The following is a 14,201-nucleotide window of genomic DNA, read 5'->3' on the forward strand; positions in this document are numbered from 1 at the left end:
GAGGAAAGTTTGATTGAGTGATGGCAACCATTTGCAGTAAAACGATAGAGATGGATTAAAACTCCTACATTGTTATTGGCTAGCGAGTGTTCCTTATTTATAATTTCCTGAGTGTAGGCTAATTATCAACGGCTATGATGCTGCAAAGCTGCAACAACGCTAATTTGGTCCACATTGACTTGTTTTATGCGATGCATAAAATTGGGTTAAAATCGTGTTTTAGACATAGAAAACTTTAACATTAAAGTTTTTAAAGTGTTTTATCTTTCCAGATCCTTTGAACTCGTTTTGTTCGGGATTACGGTTAAACAAGCAATATGGCCTCGGGCTACGACGCAACTTAATGTTGTAAACTTTCTGACAAACTTATGTAGCTTGTATTAGCAGTCTTTTAGTTCAAGGCCTTGTATAATGAAAAGTGGGCTCTTTAACTTATCGTAAAAGTATTCGATGTTAAACCGAAATGCCGCTGCTTATGCAGCCACCACCCTTGCTGCGTCTGCTATGGATTCGGTGTTTTTCTTCTACTACGTCAAGTTGTTTCTCGACCAGTACAAGGTTTCGGCGTCCTGGTTTCAGTTTGCACAGGTAAGTTATCAGTGTCGGAACATGTTGCAGTGACTTAATTTAATCTATTGACTGTTTCTTAGGTCACTTTTTTACAAATGACTTGACTGGACTTCAGTCATTTTACGCAAAAAACTTAACTTAAACTAAGCTGCTTTCATTAATACATTTCAGTAAAAATGGATTGTTTAAGCCAAAAATAAAAAGCAGTAAATTTTAACCTGTTATGTGTTTAGGTTTTTGATGTTTGTTATTTTAAATATTTCTCACCAGTTTTGTGAAACGTTTACTTGTAATGCCAATTCTGTAACTTTGGTTTGACTTGCTTTGGCAATTACTGGGACTCGAATTGTTGTTTGTTAAACATGACTTGACTGGACTTAAAAAATAATATAACTTGTTTACATCACTACGAAATTTAGGATGTTAGATACCCAGTAAAGGTCCTTGATTAGGTTGATAGTTGTAATTCAGCTTTAAATTTTGAGAATATATTTAATAAATTAACCTCACACCTAATCAAAAAGTTTTTATCACCCATTTCTTGTTTCAGTTTTTTAGTATTTTAATTTTAGTAGCAGTGCTATCAGCTGAATTTAGTCTTCAGTTGTTATGAATCTATCTTAATAATGACAATTGACCCCTATTATTTGGCTAGCGTTTTACCATTTTAGGCACGTAGTTAAGGAAAAGTAAACAGTATAAATCAGCTGTTGTTAAACTTTTTATCTTGCGGAACATTTAGAAAATCACTAATCGGGACAAACTTCCAACCGACCCGTAATGTGATAACTTGACAATCTTTCTCGATTCATAAGATTATAGGTCATATATTGAATAGTGATCATTTAAAATTTACACGCTTCCAGTAAAACAATAATTTTTTTTTGCTCGACAAAATACCGTTGCTTTATCGCACTTGAATTGGTTATTTATTAAAGTAATCTTTCCAGGTTGTCTATATGTTTTGGAACGCGATCAACGACCCGCTGTTCGGATACTTCCAGGACAACTCCAACTGGTCTTTTTGCCGAAGACGCAAAAGGGCGATTTATTACGGAGCTCCTATCTGGGCGATCACCTTCCTTCTGCCCTGGTTTGCTTGGGCTGATTACACAAGTAAGGAAATACAAGCAAAAACGAAGGCCTATAAATGTCACCGTTTTTGTTTTCTTGTCCAAATTATATTAGAATCTTGTTTAATTTTTAAGTATGGTATCTGGTTTTAAAAGGTCTTTCAAGCGCCAGTTCTGTGACCAAAATGTCAAACATACGTGAATTTATGAAAATATTTTCCTAGTAAAAGTACTTTAGGCACTTTGAAGCAGAGGTGAATGTAGAATAATGTTCTTACCAAAGCGATGAAAATTTTCCCACTGAAACGCATAAAAAATTTTCAGAAATAACGTCGCAAATTTAAGTCATAACGTCTAAAATGAGTAGTTGACGTCTAAAATGAGTAATTACAGCGAATGGTAAGGTTATCATTCAAAGTAGTGCACAAATATGCAACTGGAATTTCAGTTAAAAGATATTTAAAAAGATAGCAGGATGGCCCGGTGAAAATGATGGCCCTGTAAAAAGATATTTTTTTACCGATACGACGTACTTGCAAAAATTTATTATTTTACCGAAATGCCGTTTCGGCAGCATTTTTTATCGTGGTCCTGCCAACGTAACCGAGTTAAATTATTTTTGCGCTTACCGTGGATCTATTGTGGCTTAGCTATCATGTTTTTTCAAGTTTAGATTGTTTTGTGTCGATACAGAAGCGGAAAAGGTCCCCACCTAACTTTTTAATTCGATCTGGGAAAATCGATCTGAGCAATCCTTCTTTTCTTTGTGTGGCACTGCCACGTCACATTTTTGTTTAGTTTCGACTTTTATTATATAAGTACACTGAAGGTTACGTTAGGTTAATTGTTTCATGTAATAACGGTATGTTGTTACACTTCATAAACCCATATACAATTGACGGTTGTAAACAGTCCTTACGTCTTTCACCATTGAACAGATACAAGTTTAGCAGAAACATGCGGTGGCGGGCAGTTTGCAAATATCTTTTTCCCGTGTTGGGATCAACGTACTCGCAATACTTGACTTCGCGCCCAACTTGTGGAATATTTTGTCTGTGTAGAACGAGGTGCACTCGGCAATGAACAATTTGCAACCGGCATCTTTGGCCCGCTCTAAACTCCTAAAAAATATATATTGCTGTTATTCGTTTTAGGGGAACATTTCGGCTGGTTTTTTTTCGGAGTAACTACGTTTTTGTTACTTCATGGCGTCCAAAAATTGCTGTGTTTCGCAAGTGACAAAAAATATAAACTGATTAGACCTTTTATTTCCCTATAAATTACTTTTCAATTTATTTAACATAAAAAGGCTGGGTGCGTTTACTTCTACAAAGCAAGCGATTGTCAGTAAGGTGTTACTTTTCGCACAAGGCGCTCCCTAGAACCATTTGGAAGTAGTCTTGATGCACAGAAGCGAGTAGCTCAAAGGGCCTTCATGTAAGTAAGGTCTCTGGCTGTTGTGATTAGCGCTTGGTCTGGCCCGTGCGAGAGATGCTCCAAAAACTACAAAGGCAACGAGTAAGCAAACTCAACTAAAAAATGCCAGCAAGCCGTTGGCTATAGTGTAGGGATAGCAAACCAGTTAAGCACCACAAGTCATGATATCGAATGTCGGCTCCAGACCAATATTACCGGATATTCCTGATATACTTACCATTTGTACTTCAGTTTCAAGGGTCGGTCTTCTTCGCGTCTGCTCAACTTTTTGTGTATTCTTAGTGGCGAATACGGCCCGGTTACCAGCCTAACCCCACATATTTTATTGTTGTTGCTGGGATCGTAGGCGCATATTAACTGTCCCTCTTTCAAACAACTCTGAAAGTAAAAAAAATACAACTATACTTGCCACTAGAAAAGTATTTAAAAAAATCGTATTCGGAAGAAGAAAACTTGGTGAAGACTATAGTTAAGCATCCTTTACTATTAGGGGTATATAACCGCTAACTATCTTTGGTAAATTACGCCAGAGACCACGCACCTTCTGTTCAAACCCTATACGGTATACCAGTGGTTCTCAACCTTTTAACAGTTTATGGCTTGTTCCTCATTATGTGGCCCGAAAAAAAAAATTTTTTTTGGACACATGTTGTTTTTATCCGAATTATTATTTTTTTTTTTTTCAGTCAATTTTTTATGGCACACTTTTGACAAGGAAAAAAACATAGTTGGAACATGAAATTTTCACAACTGTTAAATACCCTCCCAAAGTTGTTTGTAATATAAAAAAAAATTGCCTAGGTTCTAAGGGGTAGTTTTTAGGGGGGCAAAACTGTCATTTTTTGTTAATTTTGGTTTTGAGCACTTTTCAGAGATAACAAAATGTAAAAAAAATCTGATATATTTATGGATGATGGATACATGACATATACAATTATCCGGGGGGGTCAAAATGCACAACGCTTTAGGAAATTTCAATGATATATTTACACTAGAAGGAAATGACATAAAAATCGGAAAATTTCACAAATGTTAGAGAACCATTTAAAGCTGATGTTAAAATAAACATTTTACCTCTTGAAAATAGGGGAGTATTTTAGGGGGGCAAAATTAAAATTCGGCCATTTTTGTGTTTAGAGGTGTCTAAAAAACTAAAGAAAACATTGTTAAATAGTTTTCAATTATAAAGACAAATTATAGGTTGCTTCACAGCAAAATTTTGACCTTCAACTCAAATCAGTTTACCCATGGGGGAAAATAATTAACCAAAAATATAGAAATTAAAGTGATTTTTTGATGAAAAAAAAATTGCAAACAAAGTGGTGTACACTGCCTGGCAGATTTTTTATTTAAACTTGCGGCGGTAAAATATGTTGTTTTGTAAGAGCAATAAGTTAATTCACTAAGACGAGACACTTTGCACAATGGATGTTGCACGCGCTGGACAAAAAAAGCACAGCAGGGATCCAGCCGCTTCGCGGCCAGAATAAGGCAAGCGATATGAACAAATTCTGTATTGAAGGTTTTATGCCGCTAGATTAGAGTAGATAGCTGTAAAGAACTAAATCGAACACATCACACTATTGATTTTTGTCCCCAATTAGAGGCGTATAGGGGTGCAAGAAAAAATTGTCAAATATTTTTCAATTATAAAGACAAGTTATAGGTTTGCTTCGCAGCCAAATTTATAGTAAGACCACTGGCAATCAATCTTGTAAAAGTGCACCATGTCCAACCTATAACACGCAACTTCGGGCCACATCCGCTTTTGCCTGCTAAAGTACCGAAACTGGAAGCACAACATTGGGAGTATATGGACACTGACAAATAAGACCCGTTGAAAGAATATAGAATAACCAAGGAATAACACCCTGGTAAAGTATAGTGGAACTGCGCTATACCCCCCCTGGTATAATATAGTAGAACCGCGCTATAACCCCCTTGCAAAATATACAAAAACCGCACACCCTGTCTATTTTTTTTTTTTTTTTTCAGTCAATTTTTTATGGCTCACTTTTGACAAGGAAAAAAACATAGTTGGAACATGAAATTTTCACAAATGTTAAATACCCTCCCAAAGTTGTTTCTAATATAAAAAAAAATTGCCTAGGTTCTAAGGGGTGGTTTTTAGGGGGGTAAAACTGTCATTTTTTGTTAATTTTGGTTTTCGGCACTTTTCAGAGATGAAAAAATGTAAAAAAAATCTGATATATTTATGGATGATGGATACATGACATATACAATGCTAAGTAACAAAATTTTAAACATTAGCCCTGAACTGTTTATCCGGGGGGTCAAAATGCACAACACTTTAGGAAATTTCAATGATATATTTACACTAGAAGGAAATGACATACAAATCTGAAAATTTCACAAATGTTAGAGAACCATTTAAAGCGTATGTTAAAATAAACATTTTACCTCTTGAAAATAGGGGAGTATTTTAGGGGGGCAAAATTAAAATTCGGCCATTTTTGTGTTTAGAGGTGTCTAAAAAACTAAAGAAAACATTGTTAAATAGTTTTCAATTATGAAGACAAATTATAGGTTGCTTCACAGCAAAATTTTGACCTTCAACTCAAAATAATTAACCCATGGGGGAAAATAATTAACCAAAAATATAGAAATTAAAGTGATTTTTGATGGAAAAAAAATTGCAAACAAAGTGGTGTACACTGCCTGGCAGATTTTTTATTTAAACTTGCGGCGGTAAAATATGTTGTTTTGTAAGAGCAATAAGTTAATTCACTAAGACCGAGACTATTTGCACAATGGATGTTGCACGCGCTGGACAAAAAAAGCACAGCAGGGAGCCAGCCGCTTCGCGGCCAGAATAAGGCAAGCGATATGAACAAATTCTGTATTGAAGGTTTTCTGCCGCTAGATTAGAGTAGATAGCTGTAAAGAACTAATTCGATTACGTCACACTATTGACTTTTGTCCCCAATGAGAGGCGTATAGGGGTGCAAGAAAAAATTGTCAAATATTTTTCAATTATAAAGACAAGTTATAGGTTTGCTTCGCAGCCAAATTTATATTAAGACCACTGGCAATCAATCTTGTAAAAGTGCACCATGTGCAATCTATAACACGCAACTTCGGGCCACATCCGCTTTTGCCTGCTAAAGCATCGAAACTGGAAGCACAACATTGGGAATATATGGACACTGACAAATAAGACCCGTTGAAAGAATATGGAATAACCAAGGAATAACACCCTGGTAAAGTATAGTGAAACTGCGCTATACCCCCCCTGGTATAATATAGTAGAACCGCGCTATAACCCCCTAGCAAAATATACAAAAACCGCACACCCTGTCTAGTTCAATTCGTTTTCAACTGAACTGTCTGATGCTTGACATTTTATTCCAAAACACTATACTCCGAAAAAAAAGTATTGCGATCAACAAATGACCAAGTCACAATGCCTAAACGAGTAAAATAAATGAAATTGGACCGTTTAAATGTAAGTTTTACGGGTTATCAAGCCAAAGTTCCCTTTAAAGTTAGGAAATTTAGTTACCTTGTGTTTTTAACCTACTATTATTTTTATAATATTTTTTTTATTTCGAGACAGTAATTGCTGCAGTGAATTGCTAATGATGCTTGAAATTCCTATATTAATTTGGCATTCTAATATTTAATTGAATCGGCACCCTAGTATCGGACGCATACCAATATTACCACTTGGCATCGGGTATCGGTACCTATCAGATATTACCAGACATTCCTACTCCCAACGGATTGTTGCCAACTATTCACATTTAAACAACATACGCAATGGAACGTCACAAAGGTGATCTAGCTTGGTAAAGATGAAAGCTTATCTATTAAGAATTGAGATTGCAACTAAACTATCAAATTGAAACTACAGCCAACTAACCTTGGTAAATTACGTTAAAGCCGAAATAGTTTTTTTTAAACCCTATGCCGATGGTTCTTAACCTTTTACCCTTTTATGGCTATACTCATTTTAAAATATTAACGCTTTGGCTCCCCAGAGGTCGAGGGACACGGTTAAAACGGGCTATACCATATGTTTATTTTACTTACTGATACTTTATGTGCTAACGTTTCAGGCAAAGGGGCTCGTGCTTTATAAAGTGCCCGTACACTAGCTCTTTATCTTCCATTATATCTTTGGAGTTTAAAACTCTCCAGTGGATTTCACGATGAGTGTTCTTTAGCGTTTGAAGCAACCCAATACATCAATTCTAGGCGAATATATTTTGAAATAAAATAACACAGCTTTTAGAAGTAATTTTATCAAAAATATAAAAGCTAAAACGTTTGAAAAATCGACAAATCATTCTCTTTTTTACGTAAACGTCTCGGCAATAAATGTGTAAATAATTTCCGCAATTTAGATAAAAACACCGATAATGGCATGTTTATTGCCAAAACGTTTCAGGCTGACTGATTTATTCTTTTTCGGAGGCATCACGCGTAAGAAAATATATGTCGATTTTATTGAATTTTTGCTTTTGTATGTTATTTATTTTTAATTTTAACTATTGTGCTATCCGTTATTATCTTATAGGTATTGCGTCTGAGCAATGCATATTGTTTGACTATTTCAGTATGATTGTATATTTTGTACATACATTTCAATGACTTGATTCCACAGGAAGTATTTATACAAGTACACCAATATCATTAGGTATTTGTTTTTTAGACAACTGTCAGTTCTCGTGCATTGCCTCTTTGCAAAACGTCATTTGCAGAACTGTATACCACAATGCGTTGTTTAAATCAAAGTATTTCTAAAAGGCTAATATTTTGCCAAAAAATAGTTTTACGTTAAAATTGGTCGTTTTTCAAGTTAAAAATTATTCGCCCAATTAATTTTGTTGCAGAGTACCCTTGGGTGGCTGGGGTTCATTTGATCGTGACACTTTGCGCCTACGACTCAATGCTTACTTTCGTGCTTCTGGCTCATTGCGCGCTCTTCTCCGAAATATCGCAGAAGAAAGAGGACAGGATGAGACTCGTCAAATACACTCAGGTAAAGATAGGATTCTACACAAGATGTTGCTCTAGTATGTGCCGTCAGCCGATTCGTTATAACTGGTTGTTGACATTTCTTCAAATTAAACGGATGGTGCAAACCAGCGTTTCATTGAACATTTCCCAAAGCAGCTGAATCGTACATATACACAATGTGTATTCTGTGATCAAGAAATTCTGGAGTTCTACAGGGCAACGGCACCCATTATATAGTTCACAAGATGCCTTTGGAAAGGCTTACCGAAACCAGTCAGCCTGATCACGATAATCTAGTTGACTAATTTCGATAAGCGTTGTCCACATTCCCGAAGATAGATTTTTCCCAAACCCATGGGCCAAGTTAACAAGTTCAGTTCAATAATAAAAAAAAAAGAATTTAAGTATTGAAACGTTTAATAAGGTTGTTAGAATTTATTGTAGCCACTTTATTTTTTACGCCTGATAAGTGCGAATGTTTTGTTTTTTCTAAATCTGTTAAATTCAGAGTTACCTCTGTCATTAATTAATCATCAGTATTTTGTGAACTGTTACAAGGGATCATTAAAAACAAGTTTTACCCACTGCAATCTTTTAAAACAGGTTGCTTCGTTGATTGGCAGTACGAGCGTCTTCTGGTCCAGCTTGGTTTCTGACAACATGAAAAATCTTTTCAACTTAAAGATCTACTGTATTTGCGTAGCTGTGTTCGCTTTCTTTTGTCTCAGGTAAAAATGCAATGTACCGCATTTATTTGTATATCAAACACTTTTCTCTAATGAATCGAAATACTGTTTATCCTTGAAAACAGTCTAAACTATTTTGTAATTTACGTAGGTATTCGGGTAAAAACGTCACGACGCAATACGAAGACGCTGATATTTATTCAGATTCAAAGCCACTTATTTTGAAAGATAGTGTGAATTTCAGTTTTCGCAGTGCTCTAAAAACAACCAAAGAGATCCTTTTCAACAGAAACTTTGTAGTTTTCGTGATCATGAACTTTTTTCAGGTAAATTGTTTTTCAGCAATTGAAATGGCAAAATGAAGTTTGAATGACTAGTGCAATTAGTATCGTATTGGATTCTTCTCCATAGAATATTGGATGCTGGTAAAGGATTGACGTATGAAATACTCCTAATCTGTAAATCCTGACGCAACAGAGTAAGATAGATTTTTCAAGTACTTTAAAAAATTTGTTTTGCTTGCAAATTCCATTGTTTTGTTATGTGTTATGTGGGATGTGAGACTGACAAAACTCGATTATCCCATGCTAAGTACCCTAAATAAAGCTTCTAAATAGTCGTTTCTAAGAATCCAGTACAAAACTTGCCTTTTAATTAAACTAAACTCATATTTAGTATGATTTGTATTTCAGGTATTCCATGGTACGTTTTGCGCCAACTTTATGTTGATCTTCGCAAACCATTTGATTCCGGCGGGCGTTCTACCTTCTTTTGCGATGAGTGCAATCTACGGCGTATCTTTTGTTTTGCCACAGGTGTGTCTGACAAAAAATGTTTTCAGAACGAAGATTATGAGCCTGCGAATTGTTTCGTGCTTCCAAGTGTTACTTGGACTTAACCTTAAGACACTGTTCTTAATCGTTTGACTCGGTGGTTCTCATAATTGAGTATGCAGACCCCCCGGTATCAAACTAAATGTTTACAAAGTAGTTATCTCCTTGCCCCTGTAATTGACGTCAATGACTTCACATAGACGGAATATTTTTTAGAGAATTTTCTATTGTAGATATAGTCGGCGCTAATTCCTTTCTCGCAAATTTTATTATAGCTCAAACAGACCCTTTTTGTTGTATTAGTCCTGAGAATAATTAGAGTATTTTTTTTTATTTATAAGTGTCTTGACTGAACTTTATTTGTTAGTTTTATAAATAAAGTGGCCTGGATTTTGTATTAGGAACGTTGTAGTTTTTTAACCATTTTAACGGTTTGCCTTTTTATGCTAAATTTGGATGTTAACCATGCGAACTATTACGAGCAATCCAATAAGTTAACCCATAAAAAAATTCTATCTTTTATATTTTTATTTTTGAACCCTACAATGATTGACTATAGGTTTATTTGGAAAAAAACTATATAGTTTTCAGCCTATATAGTTTGTACTATAGTTTTCATCCTGCTATTTGCCAAAACGATTTGACTATGAGGGAAATTCTTTAGCAAAATGCATAACTTCTCAGGCTAAATCATACAAAAATATTCCGTTTGCATCTAGTAATCCATTTATTTGCTTTTTTGAAGTTAATAATTTTCCTCGGTGGAACTGTGATTGCCAAGTGTGGAGTGTACAGAGTTATAATGTCCACGTTTTTCGTACAAGCGGTTTCAGCAACTGTTCTCTACCTTCTAGGCATGAACATGTACTGGGCACTGGCCTTTTTCATGATATTAGACAAGTAAGTTAAACTTAAACTAAAAATGTTACAGTAACAATTAACACGCATGCAATTCATTTATGCATATACTGATATGAGGGATAAGAAAATAGAGCTGAGAAAAATAAAATTGTTAAACAGTTTTTCCTTAATCAGTTTTATTTGCAATTTTAGGCCTACTTACAAGTTGCCTAATTGGTAACTTCTTTATTAACAATTGTAATTTGTTTGTTTATGTTTTTATTTTTAGAACAACGTCGTCAATGGCGTTTAAGTTGGAAAATATTCCAATATCCGATATAATCGACGAAGATATGAAAATACATGGCAGAAAGTAAGTAAACTTGTTGATAAATTAATATTTTCTTCATATAGTGTCTGATATGGTATTATCTGACATCCATATAGTTACCCATGGAAAACGCTTTTAACATGGAGATATGTATTGATTTTTAGTACCCCGCAGTCTTCGATGGTGTTTGGAACAAACGCGTTGATCACAAAACCGTCTAATTCCCTCGCTCCTATGATGGTGGTGGCCATTCTCAACAAGTGAGTTCCCAAGCAGTGTTATCCTAGTTTTAAGCAGGCTATACACACGGCTAAACAAATATATACACACGGCCAAACCACTTTTTCATTGAAATCATTACTCATACAATTATTCATTGCTGGTTGTTAAACTGGAGTCCGTGGAACCATTGGGGGTTCGTAGACTATTTTGGGGGGTTTCACAAAGACCTTGCAAGGTTTCACGAAAGACCTGCTTAAATTTACTTGTTTTATGACGGCATCTCTGAAAAATTGTTCCGACTGTAGTCCCTGTGAACCCAAGATATTTTGGGGCTGCGTTAAAAAAGATCAAGTACCCCTGGTCTGTAAGCTGACAAATGTTTTTTTACTATTAAAATAATACGAGAAGAAACAAACAGAAAAAAAAAATTTCGCGTACCAAATATAATTATGATTACTTTTATTGAGTAGTATTGATTAAAGTTTTAGTAGAATGTGACACAATTATTGGTGCGTTGTAAACAGTTGATTCTTTTAAATTGTTTGCAACCATTTTTACACTTTTTTTCCAAAAAAATATTCTGTGTTGTTATCTCTCTAGTTACGGCTATGGGCAACTTGAGGACCTTTCACAGTCGTCCGAACTAGACGCTTCGTCTGAAGATTCCTTAAAAGTCCTTCATTCCGCAATGTTTTCAGCACTTTGCTTTATTCCGCTTGTTGTTTCCCTCGTGCAATCCGTCGTTTGGAGTTTCTACAGCTTAAAGAACGGTCGCACGGTGGCAGCAAAGCACACTGAGGCTTAAGGCACATTACGGCGGGGTCTGCTTCAAATATAAATGTATAAAAATAAAAAATAAATAAAAGATGGTCCTTTCTCTCAATGAGAAAACGACTTTTTGCAATTTATTTTACAATAACCTGAATTACTTTAAGTATACATGTGTCGCCATCCAAAATTGGTCGCCGTTTGACTTATTTGGGTCGCAGTAGATCACATGGTTAGGTTAATAGAGATTGGTTGGAAGCAAGATTTGTTTTAAATTAAAGGAATTTGCGGAAGCAATAGAAATATATGGATTATTTTAATTAAATTTGTATTTATTAATGTCTTATTTGTGATTTGTTTACTTTAATCGTACAAAAAGTCCAGTCGAGAAAATTGGATGCCGAAGCTTTGCTGTTAAACTTACACATTGATTATTTGGGTCTGGGGAGAAAACTTTGAAAAACACTGGCTTAGCCTCCACACGAGAAACACATTAACGACTGACAATTATTGTTCTTCTAAAACACTGAGAAATCACGACATTTTGTTTTTGTCATAGGTTTTTTGTTAAGCGGGGCGAAGACATCAAAAAGTTACGTCATAAAGTGACGTCAAAAAACAAGTAACCTTAACAAACCTACAATGTTTTCTGTCAGTATGTTACGGAAAAATATTGCAGAAAGGCAATCACGGAGATAGCGAAAAAATTCGTCTGTTTTGCAATATTTTTGTTAGCAGAAGAAGTGACGCCTTGCTTAATATAGTTACATGATTGGTATGGGTTGCAATTAATGCTAAAAGGCAAAACTAACGAAACCTTTAAAGATGAACAAACATTTAAAAGATTTTCTTATGCAATTTAATTGGCAAAACCTAAAAACTAAAACAACGCAATTTTAAAGAATATTTGCTTTTTGTTGTCACGTGATATCTCTTAACGATTTGTGAAAACTATCTTTAGGATGAAAATCATTGAAAGGGGTGATCTATATTTGCATCGGTTATCCCAACTGTGTGCCGTTGGTTATCCTTAATATTAATATTTTAGTTTTGGCAAAAAATATCAAAATGTTGTCAAAATTTACACGTTAATGAAACATGTATACACATACTTGTACACCCACTATGATTTAGTCATCTAGTTTTGATCAGCGATAACGTTTTTTTGATCAGCGATAACGGCTTACGCATCATAGTACACTGGAAGCTTTGACAGGTAAAATAGGGGCGATAAGCCTCGGGCTAAGAAATAAACAACTGTTTTAAAATTCTTCCGGTACAACTATAGTTTAGCTTGCAATATACGAGCCTTGGTGTAATAGAAAGTGGGCTGATTAACTTACCATAAAAGTTTTTGATGTTAAACCGAAATTCCGCTGCTTATGCGACCACGACTCTTGCAGCTTCTGCGATGAATTGTGTTTTTTTCTTCCACTACCTTAAGCTGTTTCTTTACCATTACAAGGTCTCGCTGTCCTGGTTTTAATTCGCACAAGTAAGGATATAGGCTATAACCTTAAATACACAGTAAGGGTGCGGGTTAATAGTTGCAAATTCGGCTTAAACCATCAAGAATATGGTTAAAAAATTCAAACCAAATAAAAAAAACTGGAATAAAGATGCTTATCCCTCTCTCGTGTTTAAAGCTGTTTAGTATTTCAATTTTGATAGCAGTATTACGATCTAACCATGTTTGATTGTTTGTATTCCATGTTGTTATCTTTTTTACAGAATTACGCTGTCTTAATTGGAATAGTACATCTATTTAGGCAGTCTTGCCATAAATATGAAACCAAATTTAACTTCAAGCAATATATTCTTTAAAATGAATAATAAATAAAACGTTCACAAAACGCTAACGTTCACAAAAACGCTACGGTACCTCCTGGGAATTATTATTCATTTGTCATATCACTACAACCTCAACTTGTTATGCTCGAAAGTGACCCTTAAAAATAAAAAAACACACGGTATGTAAGCTATGTAGGCCTACCGGTAATGTAGCTAGCGAAGTCACGTAAATAAATATAAAAAATCCTCAGCAGTAATGTCAGATTTAAATAATATAGCTACCGAAATTTCAAACAACGTTAAACCAACGCCTATCTATCTAGGCGTTGGTTAAACGTCGATACAATCGTCAATGAAAATCGATTTACACATTTCATGACTTAATGCAATACCTGTACGGTAACCAGACCAAATGTCCGAAAAAACTTAAATTAGATATGATTGTTTAATTTAAATGGATGTAGAATGTAATATTTTACATACAAATCGTTATTGATTTTTTTTGCTATGTTAGTTAACATATAAGGGGCTTACCCAAAATATTGTCCTTTCGTAAATATTTAAAATCCAAAAATGTTTAGTTACTACTTAATAAAATAAAGAAAAAATATAAAATGTATTTTTTAATTTTGTATTTATTGATATTTTTATGTAGTATACCTAAATA

At 34.7% G+C, this 14,201-nt stretch overlaps 1 protein-coding gene across 1 annotated transcript; it reads left to right on the forward strand.

Moving 5' to 3' along the window:
- Positions 1-235: 235 nt before the first annotated feature.
- Positions 236-11,780, forward strand: LOC146146972 (solute carrier family 68 member 1-like). The gene is made up of 10 exons (XM_083387808.1): positions 236-588; positions 1,521-1,686; positions 7,937-8,085; positions 8,667-8,791; positions 8,901-9,075; positions 9,442-9,564; positions 10,328-10,482; positions 10,712-10,795; positions 10,918-11,013; positions 11,576-11,780. Exons 1-10 carry the CDS (start codon positions 451-453, stop codon positions 11,778-11,780), a joined length of 1,416 nt encoding a protein of 471 aa, XP_083243934.1. The 5' UTR covers positions 236-450.
- Positions 11,781-14,201: the final 2,421 nt, after the last annotated feature.

The sequence above is a fragment of the Ascidiella aspersa genome, chromosome 4, assembly GCF_963924565.1.
Source record: "Ascidiella aspersa chromosome 4, kaAscAspe10.2, whole genome shotgun sequence".
NCBI classification, from domain to species: Eukaryota; Metazoa; Chordata; class Ascidiacea; order Phlebobranchia; family Ascidiidae; genus Ascidiella; species Ascidiella aspersa.